This window comes from Bos taurus, chromosome 8 (assembly GCF_002263795.3).
Source record: "Bos taurus isolate L1 Dominette 01449 registration number 42190680 breed Hereford chromosome 8, ARS-UCD2.0, whole genome shotgun sequence".
Lineage (NCBI taxonomy): Eukaryota > Metazoa > Chordata > Mammalia > Artiodactyla > Bovidae > Bos > Bos taurus.
The window spans coordinates 27,134,758-27,152,523 of NC_037335.1; the positions used below are offsets into that span (position 1 = coordinate 27,134,758).

The following is a 17,766-nucleotide window of genomic DNA, read 5'->3' on the forward strand; positions in this document are numbered from 1 at the left end:
TTAATTGATCAAGCTGCCTTTGATGCTGTCCCCAGCTATTTTTGAGACCCACACAGACATAGCCTCCCAGACCTGGGTTTTATCAATTAATAATGCCAGTCCCATCAGAATCTAATTACAAGAAGCCACATATTCACACTCCTACTTTCTTAGCTCCATTTCCATCATTAACTATTTATTGGAAAGTTATAAAGCTTAGAGTCTAAGCTTTAAAGTATCTTTCTCAGAGTTTTTTCATGTGAGAAAACTGTATGGTACAGCAGGGCCTAAGGCAATTTCTCCTCCAAGCTTGTCACTTTCTGTGCCACAAAGGCTGACAAAGCTTAAAGTAGGACTTCAAAGAAATAGTAGGGTAAAACTATGTACAAGTCAACACACCTTAACTTCTTGACTTTTCTCTTTAAATTTCTTCTGCAAGTCACTGAATTCTTTCCTTAAGAAATCATTTTCTTCATCTACTGCAATCTTCCGTTTTACAAGGTCATTTATTTCCTGTGTTAGTCCTGATTCTCTCTGGAAAAAAAAAAAAAGCAAAATTACTGATGAATTGGTATTTCTAAGAAAAGATAATTTCATAAGAAAAGTTTGAGAGTTTGATTGGTAATATTAGAATTAACTAGCTTTCATAATAACATCCATTATCATAATTTCTCATTTCCTGTGACATGCCCAGAAATTGTCAAGTAAAATGTGCAAACACGTGCCTAGTTACTAGTTCAAAATGAAGTACACATACAAACTGGACACCAAATATTCAGCCTCATACAGAAAGCAAACTTTTTGGATTTAGTTGTGCAATAGGAAAAAAACCCAAAATTTTACAAAATATTCTAATTAAAGAAAATGCGTATGTGGCTAAAATAAGAATTACCATCTAAAACATTTTTTTTAGAAAAACAGTTTTGTGAAAGCATGAACAATTTTAAAGAATGAAAAACAGCAAGTCTGTTTTGATACCCAAAATATCTTGCTGTGTAGAAAGATATTCAAAATATTAATATTGCCACAATTTTTAACCAAATATTCTTCTCACCTACCAGAAATATCTGAATCTCATTGAAGGATGTATCCATGACTCGTTTCTTAGTTTCCCTCCTTTCTAATCTTTACAGCTTTTCCCTCAGAAATCTTACCCACTCTCCTGGATTCTGGTTTCGTCTCTGTCTAAAAGACCGCTGCTGCTAAGTTGCTTCAGTTGTGTCCAACTCTGTGTGACCCCATACATGGCAGCCCACCAGGCTCCCCCGTTCCTGGGATTCTCCAGGCAAGAACACTGGAGTGGGCTGCCATTTCCTTCTCCAATGCATGAAAGTGAAAAGTCAAAGAGAAGTCACTCAGTCGTGTCTGACTCCTAGCGATGCCATGGACTGCAGCCTACCAGGCTCCTCCATCCATGGGATTTTTCCAGGCAAGAGCCATAACCTGGCCCTAACTCTCTTCCAACTACCAATCCCACATTTTCAGTTTCCAATAAAAATACCTCCATTTTAATTATCTACTGCCATCTCAAACCAACATGCTAAAACTGATACCCATGCCCTAATACTGACTCTTTGCCAAACTTACTCAACTTTTGTCAACTCACTTATTTTTTCAACTAATATTTGAATCTATTATTCCTAAGTTTTTTTGCACTGTTTAATTTAGGATTTCCATTTTATTTGAATATTATCAAATTCACATTTGACATGTACTGTTATATTTTATATTTATTTTATATAGCAAGAACAACTATATTATTTTGATAATTTTTATTAGAGTATAGTTGTATTACAACGTATTGTTAGCTTCTGCTGTACAGTACAGTGAAGATTAGAGATATCGTGGGAACATTTCATGCAAAGATGGGCTCGATAAAGGATAGAAATGGTATGGACCTAACAGAAGCAGAAGATATTAAGAAGAGGTGGCAAGAATACACAGACTGTACAAAAAAGATCTTCATGACCATGATAATCAAGATGGTGTGATCACTCACCTAGAGCCAGACATCCTGGAATGTGAAGTCAAGTGGGCCTTAGAAAGCATCACTACAAACAAAGCTAGTGGAGGTGATGGAATTCCAGTTGAGCTATTTCAAATCCTGAAACATGATGCTGTGAAAGTGCTGCACTCAATATGCCAGCAAATTTGGAAAACTCAGCAGTGGCCACAGGACTGGAAAAGGTCAGTTTTCATTCCAATCCCAAAGAAAGGCAATGCCAAAGAATGTTCAAACTACTGCACAACTGCACTCATCTCACACACTAGTAAAGTAATGCTCAAAATTCTCCAAGCCAAGCTTCAGCAATATGTGAACCGTGAACTTCCAGATGTTCAAGCTGGCTTTAGAAAAGGCAGAGGAACCAGAGATCAAATTGCCAACATCCGCTGGATCATGGAAAAAGCAAGAGAGTTCCAGAAAAACATCTGCTTTATTGACTATGCCAAAGCCTTTGACTGTGTGGATCACAATAAACTGGAAAATTCTGAAAGAGATGGGAATACCAGACCATCTGACCTGCCTCTTGAGAAACCTACATGCAGGTCAGGAAGCAACAGTTAGAACTGGACATGGAACAACAGACTGGTTCCAAATAGGAAAAGGAGTATATCAAGACTGTATATTGTCACCCTGCTTACTTAACTTATATGCAGAGTACATCATGAGAAACGCTGGGCTGGAAGAAGCACAAGCTGGAATCAAGATTGCCAGGAGAAATATCAATAACCTCAGGTATGCAGATGACACCATCCTTATGGCAGAAAGTGAAGAGGAACTAAAAAGCGTCTTGATGAAAGTGAAAGAGGAGAGTGAAAAGGTTGGCTTAAAGCTCAACATTCAGAAAACAAAGATCATGGCATCTGGTCCCATCACTTCATGGGAAATAAGATGGGGAAACAGTGGAAGCAGTGTCAGACTTTTATTTTGGGCGGCTCTAAAATCACTGCAGATGGTGACTGTAGCCATGAAATTAAAAGATGCTTACTCCTTGGAAGGAAAGTTATGACCAACCTAGATAGCATATTGAAAAGCAGAGACATTACTTTGCCAACAAAGGTCCATCTATAGCCAAGGCTATGGTTTTTCCAGGGGTCATGTATGAATGTGAGAGTTGGACTGTGAAGAAAGCTTAGTGCTGAAGAATTGATGCTTTTGAACTGTGGTGCTGGAGAAGACTCTTGAATGTCCAAGAAGATCCAACCAGTCCATCCTAAAGAAGATCAGTCCTGGGTGTTCATTGGAAGGACTGGCGCTAAAGCTGAAATGCCAATACTTTGGCTACCTTGTGTGAAGAGTTGACTCATTGGAAAAGTCTCTGATGCTGGGAGGGATTGGGGGCAGGAGGAGAAGGGGACGACAGAGGATGAGATGGCTGGATGGCATCACCGACTCGATGGACATGAGTTTGAGTGAACTCTAGGAGTTTGTGATGGACAGGGAGGTCTGGCGTGCTGCAATTCATGGGGTCGCAGAGAGTCGGACACAACTGAGCAACTGAACTGAACTGAAACGAATTAGTTAAATATATGTATGTGTGTGTGTGTGTGTGTGTGTGTATGTATACTGCTTTTTAGATTCTTTTCCAATATAGGTCATTACAGAGTATTGAGTTACCTGTGCTATATTTTAAGTCCTCATTAGGTAGTTAATTTTATATATAGTAGTGTGATTATGACACTTCTATTTTATCTGTGTGTATACTGAGTTATGAAGTAAAATGTATTTTTCTCAGTATAGGGATCATATTAATTAAACATTGCTCTTGATTTTTACTTAGAGGTGACATTACTCATCCATAGGCCAACTGAACTTCAAGAGTTCTCATAACTCCACATCTGTACCAATAAGACACTCAGGCTTGGCAACGTTTTACAAATTAAGTATAAATGGCACCTCAAAACAGTTTTCATTTTTATTGCCTATTTTAATTATTAGGGCATATCAAAATATGTTTTACATCAATCAAACAGCATAAAATGCAAACATCTACAATTCATAACCTATTTTTCTATTCTCATCTAAGTCTCAGCCTCTTTCAAGGTTCAATTTTCACCTCCTCCATGAAGCCTTTCCTAACTATCACAGTAATTTCTGCTATTTCCAAGTTTCTGTATTGCCTACATTATTCATTTTGCACATATTACCTAGAGCTGCTAATTATCTATGTACTCACACTATCTTCCAAACTAAATTATAGTAAATGTTTATGAGTGAGATTGACACTGATAAATTCAATCATATAAACACTAAGACAGTGAATTATCTACAGCCCTATCCTTTGAAAGAATTAACAAAAATTAAGCATCCTCATCTATCCTTGAGATTATTTAGACTTAAGAAAGGTGAGATACGAGACCAAATGATTTAAGGTTTAGAAGAACGTGCCCATTAATGTGAGCTAAACTTAACAGGAATAAACAACATGCTGCTGCTGCCGCTGCTGCTAAGTCATTTCAGTCGTGTCCGACTCTGTGCGACTCCACAGACGGCAGCCCACCAGGCTTCTCTGTCCCTGGGATTCTCCAGGCAAGAATACTAGAGTGTGTTGCCATTTCCTTCTCGAATGCATGAAAGTGAATAGTGAAAGTGAAGTCACTCAGTCCTGTCTGACTCTTCGCGACCCCATGGACTGTGTAGCCTACCAGGCTCCTCCATCCATGGAATTTTCCAGGCAAGAGTACTGGTGTGGGTTGCCATTTCCTTCTCTGAATAAACAATATAAATTACAGCAATAACAAGGCCTTTCATGAAAATTATTTAGTAATTGAAAAGTTAGCATTTGAGTGAATTTAGTAATCTACAGGACAAGTATAGACTTAATCTTTAAATAAAAACACATAATACAGTAGGAACTTAGCTAACCAAAACCTTCATTTTTTGAGGGCTTCTCTGGTGGCTCAGATAGTACAGAAGCTGCCTGAGCCAGGAGACCCAGGCTCATATTTTGATAATTAGTTTGATAAATGATTTTATATATCATAAATCATTAAAGTAATAAGTTAGACACAGATGTATTCCCAATGGAAGAGAATGGATAAACTCTCAAAGATCTATTAAATTTTACATAACACAAAATATTTTCCTAATAAAATGTACCCTCAATGATCTAGTTTTTATAATGGAAGTGACAGTCACTTAGGCGTGTCCGACTCTTTGCAACCCCATGGACTATGCAGTCCATGGAATTCTCCAGGCCAGAATACAGGAGTGGATAGCCATTCCCTCCCCAGGGGATATTCCCAACACAGGGATCAAACCCAGGTCTCCCACACTGCATGCAAATTCTTTACCAGCTAAGCCACCAGGGAAGCCCAAGAATATTAGAGTAGGTAGCCTATACCTTGCCTAGTGGATCTTCCCAACCCAGGAATCGAACCAAGGTCTTCTGCATTGTAGGCAGATTTTTTACCAACTGAACTACCAGGGAAGCCTTAGCACAAGTATATATAGTTGCAATTCATTTTTTTTCTTTTCCTTTTTAGAGAAGTATAGTTGATTTATAATAAATTCTATAAGTTTTAGATATATAACATGATTTCACAATTTTAAAGGTTATGTTCCATTTACAGTTATTTGAAATGCTATATTCCCTCTGCTATATAATATATCCTTATAGCTTATTTACTTTATACATAGTAGTTTGTACCTGTTAATTCCCTTCCCGCTTTGCTCTCCCCACTGGTAACTACTAGTTTGTTCTCCATGTTTGTGAGTCTGCTTCTTTTTTGTTATAGTCACTAGTTTGTTTTATTGTTCAGATTCCACATGTAAGTGACACTGTACAGTATTTATCTTTCTCTGACTTATTTCACTAAACATTAATAACCCTCCAAGTCCTAAATTTAGCTTCATGAAACCTTTTCAAGAAACTTTTCTGGATAGAGTAAAGTACATTCTTAATGGTCTGGCTTGACTTAATATTAAAATAGCAAATTGAACTCAGAGGAACCATAAAGCATAAAGGGTGACAAGAGAAAGTATGGCTGGAACAAATTATTTATTATGGATAAGCCATGACATGAATAATTCAAATCATGGTCAAAAGAAGTCTGTACAGAAAGAAGAGCATGATAGTGGGTATGAATCAGGAAAAAAGAGGGGTGTGATGGCAGTGGTTCAAAAGACCTAAAACTCTATAAAACAATACTTGAGCATAGTTAATATATTATTTATATGACCTACTTTAAAATGTACATAAAGAGTTTAATGAAAAACAGTGAAGTAATGATATCAGTACAACTAAAACAAAGGTAAACGGATAAAAGGGAAGGGGTGAGAGAATTAAATGTAATTGAGAACTGAAACTTATTTCTGAGCTTCCTAGAAGGTAAGAAAGAAGGGAAATTCAATGTTTAAAAATTATCTCATTAAATACAGCAAGTTATTAGTAGACTCGAGTTATCTAATGCAATACTTGAAGGAAAATTTATTACAAGATTTACTTTATAACTAGCAGTGACAAAGCTAAAGCACAGTCTTACCAAAAGAAGTTACATGGCATTTTTCTACACTATTATCAATAAAGCATGTAATAGTATTAGATTGTTCTATGAAAGTTTTTCAGCAACTAGCTAAAAAATTGTGTGTATAACTTTCTAGTAGTTTGACTAGATATGTGGTTAAGGAATAAGCATTCTTGTTGCTCTATTCCATAGACTACAAGTTTGGAAAAGTAAGAACTATTTAACATTACTTGATGGGACAATAAACACATGATGAAGGAACTTTTGTCTTCCAGCACAGGATGCAGTAAGTTGGAGGTTGTCTCTCCTATTCATACAACATGAAAAAAGTTGAACAAACTGAAAATCAGCAACTCTTCTTAGAATCATCAGAGAACTGAGGTCATATGGCAAATTGCTGTTCCCCAAACTAGACAGACAGGCAGATACAGAGAATCACAATACAGCATAGCAAAATCCCTGAAGCAAGAAAACTCCATGGAAACCAGTACCGAGAGTAGGAAAACAAAATCTGCAATTAACCAATCATTGGAGGATAAGTGTGGACGTGCATGAGAGTTAAAAATGTCCTGTAGGGCCTGGTCCTAGAGGAGTTCCTATACTTTCATGAGTTTTTACATACAGAATACTATTAGGTTGTCTCAGTGAAGATCAGAGAAAAATCTCTTCCTGCTCTCTGCAGGAGGAGAGGGAACATAGGCATTTTAAAATATGACCTAAGTATATAATTCTTAACAAGGCCTACCCTCAAGAGAAAATTATTTTCCTAGAGTCTGCTGGGATTTTACTAGACTAACCAACCCAAATGAAGTTAAATACCCAACTCCAATACCCTTGCCTTCCAATCTTTCCTAAGGGGGAAAAGAAAAAAAAAAACTGAGACACACTTATGAACGTCAGACCTAGGGGCTGCTGCTGCTGCTAAGTCGCTGCAGTCGTGTCTGACTCTGTGCGACCTCACAGACGGCAGCCCACCAGGCTCCCCTGTCCCTGGGATTCTCCAGGCAAGAACACTGGAGTGGGTTGCCATTTCCTTCTCCAATGCGTGAAAGTGAAAAGTGAAAGTAAAGTCGTTCAGTCGTGTCCGACTCTTAGTGACCCCATGGACTGCAGCCTACCAGGATCCTCCATCCATGGGATTTTCCAGGCAAGAGTACTGGAGTGGGGTGCCACTGCCCTCTCCTAAAGACTGAGACCTAAACATTAAACTATGGAGTACTTTCACTCCCCGAGACACCTCACAAACTACGTCAATAGGTTTCTGTATATTAACAAGGGAATGCAACTGAAAGAACTGGTTGTTTCAAATGATATTTAACAAGTTTCTCAAGACACCCAAACAGAAAAGGACACCAAAGCAAAAGCTGAGCCTGTGCTAAAAGAACAGTAAACACAGCCTAAACCCTAGGCCCATTTCTCTCAGTATATTTTAATCATTTGGTTAATTTTGTGTCCACTTGGCTAAAACATTGTGCCCATTATATCTAGTTCTTAAACAAACACCAATCTAGATATTGCTGTTAAAGTGTTTTTGTCATAGATGTGATTAACATTTAAATCAATAGACTTGAGTAAAGGAGATGACCCCTCCGTAATGTGAGTAAGTCTCATCTGGTCAATAGAAGACCTTAAGAAAGAGGACTATTCATCTGAGAAAGAAAGAATTTTGCCACCAGCATACTTCTGGATTCAGATGCTGTATCAACTCTTCCCTGGGTCTCCAGTTTGCTGTGCAGAATTCAGATTTGCCAGCCCATAACTACATGCATGAGTGCATGCTCAGTCGCTCAGTCATGTCCAACTCTTTGTGATCCCATGGATTGCAGCCTGGCAGGCTCCTCTGTCCATGGGATTTTTCCAAGCAAGAATACTAGAGCAGGTTACCATTTCCTACTCCAGGGGATCTTCCTGACCCAGGGATTAAACTCGCATCACCTGTCTTCTGCCTTGGAAGGCAGATTCTTTACCACTGAGCCACCTGGGAAGCCACAGCTATATGAGACAATGCCTTAAAATCAATTTCTCTGTCTCTGTCTCATGTCTTTGACTATCCATCTACAGAAACATTTTTAGTTCTGTTTCTCTATGGAACCCTGACTATCAAAGACTTTGGTCCTATTTAGAACTTCAGTCCTAAACTGCAAGGTCTTGGATTCTGAACTTGAATAAGCCTGGAAGCAGATTCTTCCCAAATTAAATCTCCAGATGAAAACATGAATTAATCAAACCTCAATTACAACCTTCCTGATCCACAGCAACTTAAAAAACATGTGTATTCTTTGCAACTTAATAAATATGTGCATTCTTTTAAGGCTTTAATTTGCTAAACAGCAAGAGAAAAACTAACATACCACAAGGCATTTTCCTATAGAATTTATACTAGAAAATAATAGAGAAAATGGATGTAAACCATAAACACTGGAAATCTTGACAGTATAAAAAATACAACCAAATAATTCTAATAACAGGAAATTAAGTCCTCCAATTACTCTCTGTAAGCTCACTTTAAAATGCAGGAGAAAGGATGAGTAAGTAAAAATATACTAATTTTCTCAAGTTTTTTAAAGTGTGCAGCTGATACTATCTAAATTTTTCAGAATATTCTAGAATAAAGGTATACAGTGTTAAGACAGAAAAATATCACATTATATTTATATGAAGGAACCAAAAAAATGACAAAAATAACTTATTTACAGCACAGAAACTGACTCACAGACATTGGAAACAAACTTACTGTTACTAAAGGGAAAATGGAGGGAGGGATAAATTAGGAGATTTGGATTAACAGATATACACCACTATATATGAAGTAGATAACAATAAAGACCTATAGGATAGCACAGGAAACTATATTCAATATCTTATAATAACCTATAATGGAAAAGAATCTGAAAAAGAATACATATATATATATGCATACAAACCTGTGTATAACAACCACTTTGCTGTATACCTGAAGCTAATACAACACTCTAAATCAACTATACTTCAATCTAAAAAACTATAGAGTTAAATATTATATATAAAATAATAATGCAATCACTAAAAGAACTGATACAGTTCTCCTAAACCTTCCAAACTATCAGCGTAAGAGTGCATGCACATACACAAAGACACACACACAAATGAAGAGAAAACAACTGGCAAATGCTGAAAAAAACAAACAAAATATTAAAACAGAAAGCATAAGATTAACCAGAGAATGAAGATCAAATAAGTATATCAGATCTTAAGGAGATGGAAAAAGCTTACCTTTAAAAAGGTAAATACATATATAATTGAGTCAAAACACAATGTCCAACCAAAGAGTACAAACAATAATCATCTAAATATGCAGTATTAAAGTATAAACAAATATATAACAAATTAATTGAAAGAATGCTAGAGGAAAGATAATACTTTGAGAAGAAAACTAAGATATAAGCTGAATGCCTGAAAAGATAAAAAGGTTAGAATAAATGTATTAAATCCGGTTATCTTCTTGAACTCATGGTTTCCTCTTTCAACTAGATCTGTTAACACAATTAAGTCTTCTTGTATTGTGTATTTTAATTTTCTTCTCCATTACCTTCAAATATTTTGGCTAACGCTTTTTTAAATGCAAAAATATCTTTTGTACTGTTAAATTTCCTCATTTGATTCATTATTTTGTTAGAATTCAGTGATTTCTTAAAACATCACATGCCATTCTATGTGTTACTTTCTAAAATCACCTCATGTTTTGTTTTGTTTTTGTAACCTTGTACAGCATTAACCACCTTTTGCTTTGAAATTCTTTTTCACATCATGAGATACAGTATTATACTTCTCTCTTTCTACTTCTCTGAACAACTTTTTTTCATCTCTTTTACTAAAATTTGCTTTTCCTCTCATCCATTAATACTATCAGCAAACATCTAGTTCTCAGAATTCTGTTTAAAGTCTTCTCCTTAACTATAACATTAAATATTTTTATATCAAGGAGAAAACTCCTTCCCAAGGATTGAATTCATGCTTTCAATAGTTTACTTAAAAATCTCTAAATGGTATTTCTACCAATAACTAAAATTTTAATTGTCTAAAAGAAGCTCAAAAGTTATCCTCATAGTAAGTTGTACCTCTTTATAATAACCTTCTTCCTGATAGCAATGTCACTGCTCTCCTGGATTCTCTGGGCTGAAAACCTAAGAGTCACTTTCAAATTACCATCAAGTCCTTATAGTTCTAATTTATATATCTTTAATTCTTGCAAAACTAATAGTTCAGGTTCATGTCATTACTCTTAAGACTATGAAATAACCTCCTTACAGATCATTCTACTTTCTGCTTTCCTTTTTCTAAATGTATACTAGACTATTAGATTTATTTTCACAGATTGCAGCTTAATTAACTTAATGAAATGCCTGCTGAGTCACTTCAGTCATGTCCGACTCTGTGTGACCCCATAGATGGCAGCCCACCAGGCTCCCCTATCCCTGGGATTCTCCAGGCAAGAACACTGGAGTGGGTTGCCATTTCCTTCTCCAGTGCATGAAAGTGAAAGTGAATTAGCTCAGTCGTGTCTGACTCTTAGCGACCCTGTGGACTGCAGCCCACCAGGCTCCTCCGTCCATGGGGTTTTCCAGGCGAGAATATTGGAGTGGGTTGCCATTGCCCAGATAAATTAATTTGCCCTCTAATTAAAGTTTGCACTTTTTCATTCAAGCAGTTAAGGCCTTTCTTTAATACAGGTTCAATATAACATTAGTCTTTTCTCAGCCTACACTCTTACATATTACCTATGAAACAAAATATAAACTTCAGTATCACCCAAAGATATGCTACACTCCTACCTTCTTCAATTTTGCCTGGTGTTTGACATGGGCAACTCCTCCTAAAATCTCCACCTATTAAAATTGTTTGAGTATCTTAAGACCTTGCCATGTAATTTAATCTCTCCTTCTTTTGAATCTTAATAGCATTCTGCTTGTGATTCTCTCATGGCACTTATATTGGTTTCATTTATGTAAGTCACACATGCAAAAATATTTAAAGAACATCTATTATACATCAGGCAATATGGTAAATATTACATGTTGGGTATAAACGGTCCCCACGCTCATAGAACCTGTAATTTAATGTAGGAACATACGGTTACTTGCACTTCACTTTTATCCCCACCCAGTGGCTCACAGAGACTTAGAAATTCTTTATTAAAGGCAGGAATTTTAATTCTAAATTTTCCAGAGTATCATTACATGATAATATCCACATTTAATACAGCAATTTGTTTAACTGAACGAAAAATATAACCCATAAATGATTTTTAAGATATAAACACAGTATTGCACAAAAATATACATGCTTTAGGCTGAGGAATTAAAGGCTCTAAATGACAAATTCAGACCAGATCACTCGCTCAGTCGTGTCCAACTCTTTGCGACCCCATGAATCGCAGCATGCCAGGCCTCCCTGTCCATCAGCAACTCACGGAGTTCACTCAGACTCATGTCCATCAGGTCAGTGATGCCATCCAGCCATCTCATCCTCTGTCGTCCCCTTCTCCTCCTGCCCCCAATCCCTCCCAGCATCAGAGTCTTTTCCAATGAGTCAACTCTTCGCATGAGGTGGCCAAAGTACTGGAGTTTCAGCTTTAGCATCAGTCCTTCCAAAGAAGTCCTAGGGCTGATCTCCTTCAGAATGGACTGGTTGGATCTCCTTGCAGTCCAAGGGACTCGCAAGAGTCTTCTCCAACACCACAGTTCAAAAGCATCAATTCTTCGGCACTCAGCCTTCTTCACAGTCCAACTCTCACATCCATACATGACCACTGGAAAAACCATAGCCTTGACTAGAAGAACCTTTGTTGGCAAAGGAATGTCTCTGCTTTTTAACATGCTAACTAGGTTGATCATAACTTTCCTTCCAAGGAGTAAGCATCTTTTAATTTCATGGCTGCAGTCACCATCTGCAGTGATTTTGGAGCCCAGAAAAATAAAGTCTGACACTGCTTCCACTGTTTCCCCATCTATTTCCCATGAAGTGATGGGACCAGATGCCATGATCTTCGTTTTCTGAATATTGAGCTTTAAGCCAACTTTTTCACTCTCCTCTTTCACTTTTGTCGAGAGGCTTTTTAGTTCCTCTTCACTTTCTGCCGTAAGGCTGGTGTCATCTGCATATCTGATGTTATTGATGTTTCTCCCGGCAATCTTGATTCCAGTTTGTGTTTCTTCCAGTCCAGCGTTTCTCATGATGTACTCTGCATACAAGTTAAATAAACAGGGTGACAATATACAGCCTTGATGAACTCCTTTTCCTATTTGGAACCAGTCTGTTGTTCCATGTCCAGTTCTAAACGTTGCTTCCTGACCTGCATACAAATTTCTCTAGAGGCAGATCAGGTGGTCTGGTATTCCCATCTCTTTCAGAATTTTCCACAGTTTATTGTGATCCACACAGTCAAAGGCTTTGGCATAGTCAACAAAGCAGAAATAGATGTTTTTCTGGAACTCTCATGCTTTTTCTATGATCCAGCGGATGTTGGCAATTTGATCTCTGGTTCCTCTGCCTTTTCTAAAACCAGCTTGAACACCAGGAAGTTCACGGTTCACATATTGCTGAAGCCTGGCTTGAAGAATTTGAGCATTACTTTACTAGCATGTGAGATGAGTGCAATTGTGCGGTAGTTTGAGCATTCTTTGGCATTGCCTTTCTTTGGGATAGAAATGAAAACTGACCTTTTCCAGTCCTGTGGCCACTGCTGAGTTTTCCAAATTTGCTGGCATATTGAGTGCAGCACTTTCACAGCATCATCTTTCAGGATTTAGAATAGCTCAACTGGAATTCCATCACCTCCACTAGCTTTGTTTGTAGTATTGCTTTCTAAGGCCCACTTGACTTCACATTCCAGAATGTCTGGCTCTAGATCAGTGATCACACCATCGTGATTATCTGGGTCGTGAAGATCTTTTTTGCACAGTTCTTTTGTGTATTCTTGCCATCTCTTCTTAATATCCTGTGCTTCTGTTAGGTCCATACCATTTCTGTCCTTTATCAAGCTCATCTTTGCATGACATGTTCCTTTGGTATCTCTGATTTCTTGAAGAGATCCCTAGTCTTTCCCATTCTGTTGTTTTCCTCTATTTTTTTGCATTGATTGCTGAAGAAGGCTTTCTTATCTCTTCTTGCTATTCTTTGGAACTCTTCATTCAGATGTTTATATCTTTCTTTTTGTCCTTTGCTTTTCGCTTCTCTTCTTTTCACAGCTATTTTTAAGGCCTCCCCAGACAGCCGTTTTGCTTTTTTGCATTTCTTTTCTATGGGAATGGTCTTGATCCCTGTCTCCTGTACAATGTCACGAACCTCATTCCATAGTTCATCAGGCACTCTATCTATCAGATCTAGGCCCTTAAATCTATTTCTCACTTTCACTGTATAATCATAAGGGATTTGATTTAGGTCATACCCCACGCCCCTACGCCCAAGGCCAGGGCCGCAGCCAGGAGGAACAACCCACGCCAGAGGCCAGGGGCGGCGACGAGAGGAGTTACCTGCGTCCCGTCCGAGGTCAGGGGCGGCGGCCAGGAGGAGATACCCCATGCCCCAAGCCCGAGGCCAGGGGCGATGGCCAGGAGGACCAACCCCACATCCAAGGAGCCGTGGCTGTGCGGGTGCAGGAGTGCCTAAAGGAGCTATCCCATATTGAAGGTCAGTAAGGGCCATGGTGAGGAGATACCTCTCGTCCAAGATAAGAAGCAATGGCTGCGCCTTGCTGGAGCAGCCCTGAAGAGATACCCCATGTCCAAGGTAAGAGAAACCCAAGTAAGACGGTAGGTGTTGCAAGAGGGCATCAGAGGGCAAACACACTGAAACCATACTCACAGAAAACTAGTCAATCTAATCACACTAGGACCACAGCCTTGTCTAACTCAGTGAAACTAAGCCATGCTCGTGGGGCAACCCAAGACGGGCAGGTCATGGTGGAGAGGTCTGAAGAATGTGGTCCACTGGAGAAGGGAATGGCAAACCACTTCAGTATTCTTGCCTTGAGAACCCCATGAACAGTATGAAAAGGCAAAAAGATAGGACACTGAAAGATGAACTCCCCAGGTCAGTAGGTGCCCAATATGCTACTGGAGATCAGTGGAGAAATAACTCCAGAAAGAATGAAGGGATGGAGCCAAAGCAAAAACAATACCCAGTTGTGGATGTGACTGGTGATAGAAGCAAGGTCCAATGCTGTAAAGAGCAATATTGCATAGGAACCTGGAATGTCAGGTCCATGAATCAAGGCAAATTGGAAGTGGTCAAACAAGAGATGGCAAGAGTGAATGTCGACATTCTAGGAATCAGCGAACTAAAATGGACTGGGATGGGTGAATTTAACTCAGATGACCATTATATCTACTACTGCGGGCAGGAATCCCTCAGAAGAAATGGAGTGGCCATCATGGTCAACAAAAGAGTCCGAAATGCAGTACTTGGATGCAATCTCAAAAACGACAGAATAATCTCTGTTCATTTCCAAGGCAAACCATTCAATATCACGGTAATCCAAGTCTATGCCCCAACCACTAACGCTGAAGAAGCTGAAGTGGAACATTTCTATGAAGACTTACAAGACCTTTTAGAACTAACACCTAAAAAAGATGTCCTTTTCATTATAGGGGACTGGAATGCAAAAGTAGGAAGTCAAGAAACACCTGGAGTAACAGGCAAATTTGGCCTTGGAATATGGAATGAAGCAGGGCAAAGACTAATAGAGTTTTGCCAAGAAAATGCACTGGTCATAACAAACACCCTCTTCCAACAACACAAGAGAACACTCTATACATGGACATCACCAGATGGTCAACACCGAAATCAGATTGATAATATTCTTTGCAGCCAAAGATGGAGAAGCTCTATACAGTCACAGCAAAAACAAGACCGGGAGCTGACTGTGGCTCAGACCATGAACTCCTTATTGCCAAATTCAGACTGAAATTGAAGAAAGTAGGGAAAACCACTAGACCATTCAGGTATGACCTAAATCAAATGACAAATTAAGTGCCCCCCAAAAAAACAAATAATTTCTTTCATGGCATTTAATATTTTATGAGGTAAATCATTCTACTCAAAATGTAAATAATGAAATAATATCTATCCAAGGAAAAGGAAGTAGAAAAGAAAAGAATTTAGCAAAGAAAAAGGAAAAATATATTGTTATTTAAGAAAGTCAGCATTTCACAAACAGTATGGACCTAACAGAACAGAAGATATTGAGAAGAGGTGGCAAGAATACACAGAAGAACTATACAAAAAAGATCTTCATGACCCAGATAACCATGAGAATGTGATCACTCACCTAGAGCCAAACATCCTGGAACATGAAGTCAAGTGGGCCTTAGGAAGCATCACTACAAACAAAGCAGTGGAGGTGATGGAATTCCAGTTGAGCTATTTCAAATCCTAAAAGGTGGTGCTATAAAAGTGCTGTACTCAATATGCCAGGAAATTTGGCATATTGTAGCAGTGGCCTGTAGCAGTGGCCACAGGACTGGAAGATGTCAGTTTTCATTCCAATCCCAAAGAAGGGCAATGCCAAAGAATGTTCAAACTACTGCACAATTGCACTCATCTCACACGCTAGTAGAGTAATGCTCAAAATTCTCCAAGCCAGGTTTCAATAGTATATGAACCATGAAATTCCAGATGTTCAAGCTGGATTTAGAAAAGGTAGAGGAACCAGAGATCAAGTGGCCAACATCCTTTGGATCATCGAAAAAGCAAGAGAATACCAGAAAAACATCTACTTCTGCTTTATTGACTATGCCATAGCCTTTGACTGTGTGAATGACAATAAACTGTGGAAAATTCTGAAAAAGATGGGAATACCAGGTCATCTGACCTGCCTCCTGAGAAATCTGTATGCAAGTCAAAAAGCAACAGTTAGAACTGGACATGGAACAACAGACTGGTTCCACATCGGGAAAGGAGTACATCAAGGCTGTATATTGTCACCATACTTCTTTAACTTATATGCAGAATACATCATGCAAAATGTGAGGCTAGATGTAGTACAGCTGGAATCAAGATTGTCGGGAGAAATATCAATAACCTTAAATATGCAGATGACATCACCCTTATAACAGAAAGCAAAGAACTAAAGAACCTCTTGATGAAAGTGAAAGAGGAGAGTGAAAAAGTTGGTTTAAATCTCAACATTCAGAAAACTAAGATCGTGGCATCCAGTCCCATCACTTCATGGCAAATAGATGGGGAAAGAGTGAGAACAGTAACAGACTTTATTTTGTTGGGCTCCAAAATTACTGCAGATGGTGACTGCAGCCATGAAATTAAGAGACACTTGCTCCTTGGAAGAAAAGCTACGACCAACCTAGACAGCATATTAAAAAGCAGAGACATTACTTTGCCAACAGAGGTCTATCGAGTCAAAGCTATGGTTTTTCCAGTAATCATGTATGGATGTGAGAGTTGGACTAGAAAGAAAGCTGAGTGCCAAAGAACTGATGCTTTTGAATTGTGATGTTGGAGAAGAATCTTGAGAGTCCTTTGGACTGCAAGGTGATCCAACTAGTTGATCCTAAAGGAGATCAGTCCTGAATATTTATTGGAAGGACTGATGCAGAAGATGAAAATCCAATACTTTGGCCATCTAATGCAAAGAACTGACTCATTGGAAAAGACCCTTTTGCTGAGAAAGAACAAAGGCAGGAGGAGAAGGGGAAGACAGCATGAGATGGTTGGATTGCATCAACAACTTGATGTATATGAGTTTGAGCAAACTCTGAGAGTTGGTGATGGACAGGGAAACCTGGCGTGCTGCAGTCCATGGTGTTGCAAAGAGTCCAACATGATTGAGCAACTGAACTGAATGACCATCTAGACCTGCTAAACTGAGTATTTCCTAAAGCACTGCAAACTTATTGCCAAAGGTTATCAAAACGAATGCCAAAATCCATTCTCTTCCATAGAGTAGACCTGTATGTGAGGAAGAGATTGCTCAGCCTGGAAGTAACTTTTCCCAAATTCGCTGAATCTTGGGTTAACCATATGAGTAGTTTCTCTCAATGAAATGTGGGTATAAATGATGTTTGCCACTTCCAAGTCTTAACTGTGTATCTGTTAGGCACAACTGAGCAACTGAACTGAACTGATTAGGTAGCTTGTTATTATTTAGTAGCTAAGTCTGTTTCACTTTTTCTGACCCCGTGGACTGTAGGCAGGCTCTTCTGTCCGTGGAATTTACCAGGCAAGAAAACTAGAGTGGGTTGCCACACCTTCCTCCAGGGGATGTTCCCAACTAATTAATATACTAGGCACATCGCAGTATTTTTCCATATTAGAATTCATTTT

General features: G+C 38.5%; 1 protein-coding gene across 5 annotated transcripts in view; it reads right to left on the reverse strand.

Moving 5' to 3' along the window:
- The window catches only part of CNTLN (centlein), a 352,812-nt gene that overhangs the window by 241,096 nt on the left and 93,950 nt on the right, over nucleotides 1-17,766 (reverse strand). For all 5 annotated transcript variants that reach the window (XM_059889137.1, XM_024995809.2, XM_024995808.2 and 2 more), the window contains exon 4: nucleotides 379-513. In XM_059889137.1, coding sequence (XP_059745120.1) covers nucleotides 379-513 — 135 coding nt within the window. The remainder of the gene's footprint in view (nucleotides 1-378; nucleotides 514-17,766) is intronic.